The sequence below is a fragment of the Sycon ciliatum genome, unplaced genomic scaffold (genome assembly GCF_964019385.1).
Source record: "Sycon ciliatum unplaced genomic scaffold, ocSycCili1.1 SCAFFOLD_2559, whole genome shotgun sequence".
Taxonomy (NCBI): domain Eukaryota; kingdom Metazoa; phylum Porifera; class Calcarea; order Leucosolenida; family Sycettidae; genus Sycon; species Sycon ciliatum.
The window spans coordinates 1-8,680 of NW_027044769.1; the positions used below are offsets into that span (position 1 = coordinate 1).

At 45.9% G+C, this 8,680-nt stretch overlaps 1 protein-coding gene and 1 long non-coding RNA gene across 2 annotated transcripts; one reads left to right on the forward strand and one right to left on the reverse strand.

The window, feature by feature from the left end:
* The first annotated feature begins 6 nt into the window (after positions 1–6).
* Positions 7–1,497, forward strand: LOC135830585 (uncharacterized). Its single transcript, XR_010556066.1, has 2 exons — positions 7–310; positions 521–1,497. It is a non-coding gene; the product is annotated as an uncharacterized LOC135830585 (long non-coding RNA).
* Positions 1,498–1,645: 148 nt separating this feature from the next.
* LOC135830584 (aromatic-L-amino-acid decarboxylase-like) lies at positions 1,646–6,436 on the reverse strand (the record flags this gene model as incomplete). The annotated part of the gene is given in 2 exon segments (XM_065342821.1): positions 1,646–3,548; positions 5,953–6,436. Coding segments are annotated over 2 exon segments (1,686 nt in total). The 3' UTR covers positions 1,646–2,029.
* Positions 6,437–8,680: the final 2,244 nt, after the last annotated feature.

Here is an 8,680-nt window from a genome sequence, read left to right on the forward strand (position 1 = left end):
TTTGTCGCCACTCACTCAATATTTATCCCACCACGAAGAAATTTATATCCCTGGAAAGCTGAGCTCAAGACCTTTTTAACGGTATGCCGTTTTGCTCTTTCACAGAGTATCGAAAGTTTGTACGCTGATCTATTCACTGCGATAAACGATGCAAATCGAAGTGCGTGTAGACACGTCATCCGCACGCAAAGGGTTAATAATGGGTTTGGATGCTCACCTTATTCGTTTCTTCCTCTTTGTTGTGTTGTGCGTAGTGAGTGCTGGTGTCAACTCACAGCAATCTGCCAGCGCAGCAGCAGAACCTGTCATGGTGAGTACTCCATATTATGATGTTATCATGTGAATTAAATCAGACCTCATGGGTGTAGAATGTTTGATGTGGTGGTGTTTTGCACCAATGTAATTGTGGATCTTTCCAATTTTCCTGGGGATTTTGCATATGGGCCTGGATATGGCGGGCCCTTCTTGTGAGTTGGCGTTGAGTAATGACAATTTTAACGTTTCTGTGATCATTGTGCAGACGACCAAGCCACTACCATGAAGTCCATAGCTGTGTACATGTAAATAGACCTATGATTCAACAGGTTTCAATCGGACCTCTTCTCCTCTGTGAATAGACCTATGATTCAACAGGTTTCAATCGGAACTCTTCTCCTCTGTGAATAGACCTGTGATTCAACAGGTTTCAATCGGACCTCTTCTCCTCTGTGAATAGACCTATGATTCAACAGGTTTCAATCGGACCTCTTCTCCTCTGTGAATAGACCTATGATTCAACCGGTTTCAATCGGACCTCTTCTCCTCTATGAATAGACCTATGATTCAACAGGTTTCAATTGGGCCTCTTCTCCTATGTAAATAGAGCTAAGAAGTTTGTACCATAATATTGTTCATAGTCTTGTTCGCTGACAATTAATCCTGCTGTATTCTGTGTCCTGCTGTATCCTGTGTGATGAGATCTATCCGTCACTATTTTATTTTTTGGCAAGAAATAGGGTGAACTTATTTTATTCCGTCTATCGCCTATTTATTTTTCAATTTACTTGCCCGCTGATCTTAGACAGGTGTGTCTAAGCAACCAACCACTGTATATTTATCTACAATTTAGGTCATACGGTTTTTCTATTATTAGTGAAATCTAGCGCAACAATGTGAACCAGTCTCCACAGAACTAGCGCAACAATGTGAACCAGTCTCCACAGACCAAGCTGCTATTTATAGGTCACTTGTGTTGTACAAGTCTCGTTGCTGTTTAAGTTTTACGCACTTCGTATACATATATGCACATGTTAGTCCTGGTGTCCATTGTTGAAAATGTTTGAAACTTTTTTTTTAAACAAGAGCAATATCTTTGCGAGCTATCATCAAACAGTCCTACTATCTCCCCAACTTTATGATTAAAAACTGGCGAAGTCCATTACTAACGAAGCGAAAAAATCAACTCATACCATCCACTTTTTTTAAATTTGAGTATAATAAAACAACCTATGAATCGTTTTCTTTGTCTTGGTGACTAATGAAATAAGCAGCCAGGTTCACCCTGGCATGTAATACAATGCATGTTGTGAGTTCACCCTGGCATACTTGAAGTACATGTATGTTGGGCTTGGGTCACCCTTGCACATAGCTTCAAACAGGAAAGGAATAACGGTTCGTAAGACATGTCTGATGCGTATGAAATGAAGCTTATCGATATACAAGTATAAAGAATTGGATGACATCAAAAAACGCCTCAAGGTCTACCTAACAGACTGTGAAATGCGGTACTTACTTCAACTGCATGGTGTGACCTCTAGGGACGTTACTGAAACTAGCTTACAGCCATTGTGTGTCTCAAGAGTCAAGTGTGTGATCTATAAGAGCTCAGGGGCCGACATACGTTCCCGTAGTGTACAGGAACTGTTGTTGTCGTTCCTACTGGTGTTTGGTGGTGTTTGGTGTATAGACATCAATCTAACATTACTAAAATTCAGTATGTTCTCAGCAGTCAGACTTATGGCACGCCAATTCGACGGTCGTGCAAATTCCTCTAGACAATGTCAATAGGAGTATGCGCGCTTAGCGGCTGAGGACTGAGCGGTGGTGACATGTCATTTGTCTGGCTCGTTCTGGCTCGTTTGAATGATGGCTCATCATTGCTTGGTGGAACATGCTCGTGGAGGTTTGCAGCAATCTCCCGCACCCCATCAGACACATCTGCCAAGCCGGCTTGTAAGCGTGACTTTGTTAGCCGCAGATGCAGAATACAAATGCGAATAACAAACTTTCCATCTGGCAGCGTTGTTGGTGAGAGGAACAGGTTACCACGACGATTGATGAATTTCAGCAGGGATATGTTCAGGTGGCGTAGCCTGTGGCTGTCTAGCTCCATGGAGTCGTGTCCGCTGTCCGCAGTCTGGTTATCTCTCAGACTTCTCTTTCTCTTGTTGGAAGGGCTGCTTGTGTTAGTGGTACAGGTGGCCACGGGAACGTAGCGGAAAGTGAGAAGCGTGAGACTGGGCTCGGTGGTCACCTGCACGCCAGCATCAGCCATTCCACGAAGGCCTCGAGTGAAATAATCAGTCCAGTCCAGTCGATCGTCCAGTGCTGCTCTCCACTTCTCCAGGCCGCACAACTTCAGTGGCAACCAGATGCGCATGCCACGGAAGCTGCGCGTCAGTTCTGGCGACATCTCATAGAAGTTGACATCACTGGCGTCGAAGTCTGGGTAGTAGGGTGAATTCTCATCAACGGTGAACGCTTGTCGTAAGTGACGCCTCTCCTTGGTTAGTAGCATACCCGTGCCGTGAGGCAGAAAGAATGACTTGTGCAGATCAATGGCAATGGAGTCAGCCTCCTCCAGGCCATCCAGTACAGTTTGCCCACGCTTGGTCAGGTTGAATGCTGCACCATAGACACCATCACTGTGAAGCCATATGTTGTGGCGTTGGCATACTTTGGACAGCCGTCGCATGTCGTCCACAGTGCCTGCATTAGTAGTTCCTGAGGTAGCCACAACGAGGAACGGTTTGCGTCCGGCCTGCTGCTGCATTTCTATTTTACGCTCGAGATCCTGTGGGTCCATTCTCCATGCTGAGTCACATTCCACCTTGCATAGGCATGCCTGAGGCATCCCAGCCATCATCAGCCCCTTCTGAATGCAGCTATGTGTTTCGCTGGTTACCATGACAACCCCTTGCGTGAGGTCATTCTCGGACAGATGGTGACGTCGTGCTACCAACATGCCGATGAAGTTGGCCATAGAGCCACCCGACGTGAGGCAGCCGAAAGCTCTCTGTGGGTCATAGCCAACGATTTGTGCCATCCACGAGATGACATTGCTCTCCAGTTGCACCAGACCCGGTGAGCCCAGGAACAGACCAGTGTATCTATTCATAACTGCACTGAGTAGATCAGCCACAGCTGTATGTAACAGACCACCACCGGTGATAAACGCACAGAAACCACCACTGGCATGGTTGAGACCGCCGTGAGGAGCTACATTGCATGCCACGTCCAACACATCATCCAGCTGCAAACCCTTCTCTGGCGCTGAGTCCTCCTTCAACCTGGATGAGAACAAGACCAGAGACATACATAGATATATATTAGATAAGATACTGTGTACAGTAAGGTTATAGATATACATGTACTGTACACAGCACAATAAAGTAAATCATGATGATGATTATGTGGATGACATGATTATCATGCGTGACCTACTGAGGTCGGTCCAACTGGGAAACATTCACACTTCCCAACTAGAAAGGCAAACTGGATAAGTTTTCAAACGGCATAACTGGTTCATTCATTCCCTGACGTCCAACCAACACAAGAAGTTGTTTCGTGTGCAGCCTAATGAGTTTCTGGATTCTCATAACCTGCCAACGCCCCGCCCGGAATATTGACCATCGCACCAAAAAATGTATTTAAAAAATAGCTAGAAATACAGTGTGCAATGTACACAAGTACTGTGATGTGGACTACAGGCCCAAGTCACCACATCATGAGAACTGGTAATGCTGTGCATATCCTTGGGTGCATGTACAACCCTGGTGTTCACATGGCACTGCATTGTACACGTACAGACATAGTGTTTCCAGTCAAAGAAGCGTTGCACAGCTTGCACCCTTCCTTTGCAAGGACATGGTCAGTGCGGATTAAAGTTACAGAGTGGGAAACTAACAAACTAAAACAAACTAACATGCATTGACCAGGACCCTCAAAGTAACACATGAAAGTGTCCAAGTAACTTCCCATTGCATCAAGAAATAATAAGTATTAAAACTCAGCAGCAAAATTGATTCAAACAGTTGCATGTTGCATGCCTTGTTACACACATGTGACAGTGATCAGTGTCTCCCAACTTGAATGTAGTCCATTGGTCACAAGTTGTCCCAGCCTGGGATAGGCAAAACTTAGCAGGTATGGATCATTCCACTCGATTCTGCCAGGCCCAGCATCCTCTCCTCGATGTGTTTGCACTCAGATGATGCAGTCATTTAGAGTTGAACATTGAAGTTTGCACATGACTGGTGGAAGAATGTTTGGTCAGGCGGTAGATAACAGGGCACCCAGAGTGACGCACATGGTACATACTGACAGCTCTGACATTATGCCAAAGGGTATGGTGACATCTACACAACCAAAGTGCTGGAGCCGAGATGGGGACAATCACACTCGCTGCCCAAAGGGATCGCAAACCCAGCACAAGTCCACATTGCTATCCTGACAGTGACAGCTGCACCTTATGCATCTTGTACAGTCTAGTACTACCATGGGTGAGACATCACCTACGCACATCAATGAATTGCTAGCTGCCAACGTGCCAAACCCATGAGTCCAAACCCATGAGTCGTTATTCAGCTATGCACTTGCACTACCAGAATTCAAGCTCAGACGTCATTTTCCAAAGCCCCAGAGGGTTCCGAAGTCAATTCTACAATAATTGTAGAATTGACTTCGGACAATTATTGTGAAAAAAATACCAGTCACTGTCCCTTGGACTTCAATAATTACAACATTGTCATTGTAGGGCATTTCTCTAGCATACTCACAATACTCACAATATTTTCTCTTCATTCCAGTTCCTAAACTGAAATATACAAAATCTAAGAACTCTTCAAGAAAGTTCTGAAGTACATTGTGTCGGACTTGTGAGCACATGTATGTTCATCCAAAGTGACACGTGCTCATGGGATCCATGAGTGGGTGATTGAATCTCGGACCCTCTCAGCAGGCTATGAAGCACTCCATTACAGGACAGAAGTGTGCTTCACAATACTCAATAGCACACGTCTGTCACTATCACAGTACGACACCGCGTGCACAAACGATGTTTTGAAACTGTTCACTGGCGCTGCATTGAGGAGGAGGAGGAGGAGGAGGAGGAGGAGGAGATCAATTCCTGATTAGTGATTACACAACAGGAAGGTACGTCTAGGATATGTGCCATGATTATGACACGTCCTGATTCAATCTTCTTCCACGTCCTGATTCAATCTTCTTCCACGTCCTGATTCAATCTTCTTCCACGTCCTGATTCAATCTTCTTCCACGTCCTGATTCAATCTTCTTCCACGTCCTGATTCAATCTACTTCCATATCCATTCAAGGATAGGTCTATGATCCCGCCCTCCAGTTCCCCACAATGAACGATGTCCACCGACCATAGCGTGCCAAGCCAAGCCACGACATGACTGACTGTGATCGCAACAGTCATGCTAAAGAGATAATATCTGCTGTCTGTGCTAAGCCACCTTGCTATGCAAGCTGAAGTCGTGCACCAGCATACTATGTTGTTTCTGAGGGTTACTTCGTTGGTGTACTGCATACCCACTAATCGACGACGGATGTCTCTCGTCTCCCAGCGCTACCACCCGGTCGGACGTTCTAACGATCGTGGCCGGCAACCGCCCTAAAGCGGTGGGTCCATCAACAAATCCTCTTCAATAATTTTGAAGATTCACTCACCTTCGAGCTAAATGTCTCGCCGCCTCGTAGCCCTCTGGGCAGTCATGCGTGCAGTCCACATACGTCGTTGGTCCCGTGTCCAAATCTCTGATGCCACTCGTTAGCCATTTGGTGGTCCTTTCCAGTAGCTGCTGAAACGTGTCTGCAGACAAATTCAATTCATCCATCACTGAAGAATACTGCGTTTGGGATGTAAGTTAGGTTTGCTCCACACCTTCTTTCCGAGTTCACATTCAAGCCGAGGCAGCCACCTAGTCTATTGTCTGTGTGCGTTATGGTAGGACAACTAACTTCCATTCGTCTTTAGCTCTCGCACTGACTCAGTGAAGGCTGAAGTGAAGGATTGCGTGAGGAGGAGCTCGGGTTCATAGTTTATTGATCCAGATCCTCGAGAAAGTAACCTGCATTCTGCTTGACTCACAGTTTTACTCCAATCGACTATGTGAATCTACGCATCTTGCGACACAAATAGACACACCGCGCTCTATGAGACTATGGCCCGGGATTGCACGGTGAAGCATGGTAGATCTACGGACAGTGACCCATGTGTGGGATGTTTGCAATGTGTGGCACGTAGGTCTACACATTGTGGCGTAGTAACAGTGGGGACGGTGATGTCCGGTTGCAACGATCACATACATAATTCAACATTGGCCCTGACGTTACGCACCCGATCATCGGGCACCATTGATACTCGGTTGAAATACCTGATGCCAAGAATACCTGCTCCGTAACATCATGTATCCATCATGGATGCTTCCATAGGATAGCGGACACCACCTTCGTGGGAAAGGAGCGCAAGACTCACAGACTTACTTGCTTGCGCTGTTGTCAGTTCAAGTGTCGTGCATGGTCCATACTCCCTGGGCCTGGCGTCAAACACGTAAAGACTATCCAGTGACTGTGTTCTCCTTTCCACGCAGATCTACCAGCACGACTCCCCGTGGGCGATGGAATCCGAGAACTGTCGACATGTTGCCGGTCGGCTGTCGGACAGACACTGCAGTTTGATCAGTCGAATCACGTACCGCCTACCAGATAGAGTCTACATGCGTGTGTGTGGAGATACATGCTATCCATGATGACAGTCAGCACATAAGCAAATCCTCGTCTTGCATGAACTGTTGGCGGTCATGTGACGCGTGGAGACCAAGGTCTAGTCATATACATGACTTTGTAAGTACAATGTAAGTAGTTGTAGTTAGTACACCGGTATTCCGTTCAGCATGGTCGAGCATGAACACCGATTTCACTCTTCAGCTGTGGTAGAAGGTCTATCATAGTCTACAGACTTCACATCATTACAGTCGACATCCCATATCTTCACACTATCTACATTGAAAAGATGTGTGCTCTGATGGAAGACTACAAATCAGGGAGTAGTATGTATTTTACTACTCCCTGCTACAAATAGTAGCTTACTACATGACTTGTATACATGTGAAAGTTAAGCATGGAATAGTAGAATAGTAAAATACGTGCTAAGTAGTAGAGACTACTACATGATTGGCAGTAGTAGTCACTGTCATAACAACAGGCCCTGGTTACATTGGAATGCGTTGGGTTCTTTGTCACGGTTTGAAACTAGAACTTTGTGTCGAGTGGAGACTACTACTGAGTACTACACACTCTGATTTCAAGTGATTTTCTTCATATCCGGTCTTTGTGTCCCTCCTTCCAACGCGGTCTTTGTGCATGATAGTACAGTGTATATTCGGTTCTTGATGTGCACCCTTGTAAGGGAAAGACGCGTCTCCGTACTGTGGCTCTCGTGTCAAGCATATGAGGCGGAGTCTAAACCTGCACTACAAAACCGCCGCTGTGTTGGGGGGGGGGGGAAGGTTTGGAGTCAGCGCAGTGTCTGTGCGCGTCCTTACCACCGCAAACAACAACAAAATGTGAGACGTGACACGTCAACCGTGGGGTCTACTGTTGATACCTCCGCCTCCGGTCCTATAACTTTTGAAGTTACTTAGTAACTTAGTACAAGGTAATTGGTTCGATGCAGTCCTACAACTTAGTAACGGCCTTGCAACCAGTCTAGGTCTACTAGCATGCATGGCAAACATGTACATGTATCAAACGACCCGTTCACTTTCACCAACTGGGGTTCCATTATAGAATAAGGCAGTGAGCCTGGTACGGCTGTCATGCTGCCAAGAGTCAATGTAGTGATGATCGTGCGCTCAGCTGGCACTAGATAGCTGGCACTAGATATGACATTCAATGAACATTATGTTGTTGTGGATGGAATCCGGGGTGTCAAAATTGACAGATTGTCCTACTCAAGGTGAGCCACGAAATTCCTAGCTGACTTGAACAAGCAGGTCATGATTGACACGCTGGATCCTAATTCCAACTCCACCAGTCTTGCACAACTATGCCGTTGCAACCAATACCGTCATGACGCTTTATCCCAACACCCAAGATACTACAATTATTACGATTTGGCATACTAGTATACTGCTGGTTTTGGTGACACAAAGAACATCGGCATAGAATTGACTGTCAATGTTGATTACATGTGCTGACAAACACCTAGTACCTGCTCATACATGTACACGTAGCGTCCAACTGCCCAGATACAGTTAGCCTACATCAGTACAGTCATGTACCATTACTTCAAAGTATATACATGTATCTTGTTGGTGTGACAACTATTCCGGGGTAGATGTTTGCCTTCACTTGGCACACTGCCTGGAAGTCCGGAACACAGTCAAGCTTACAG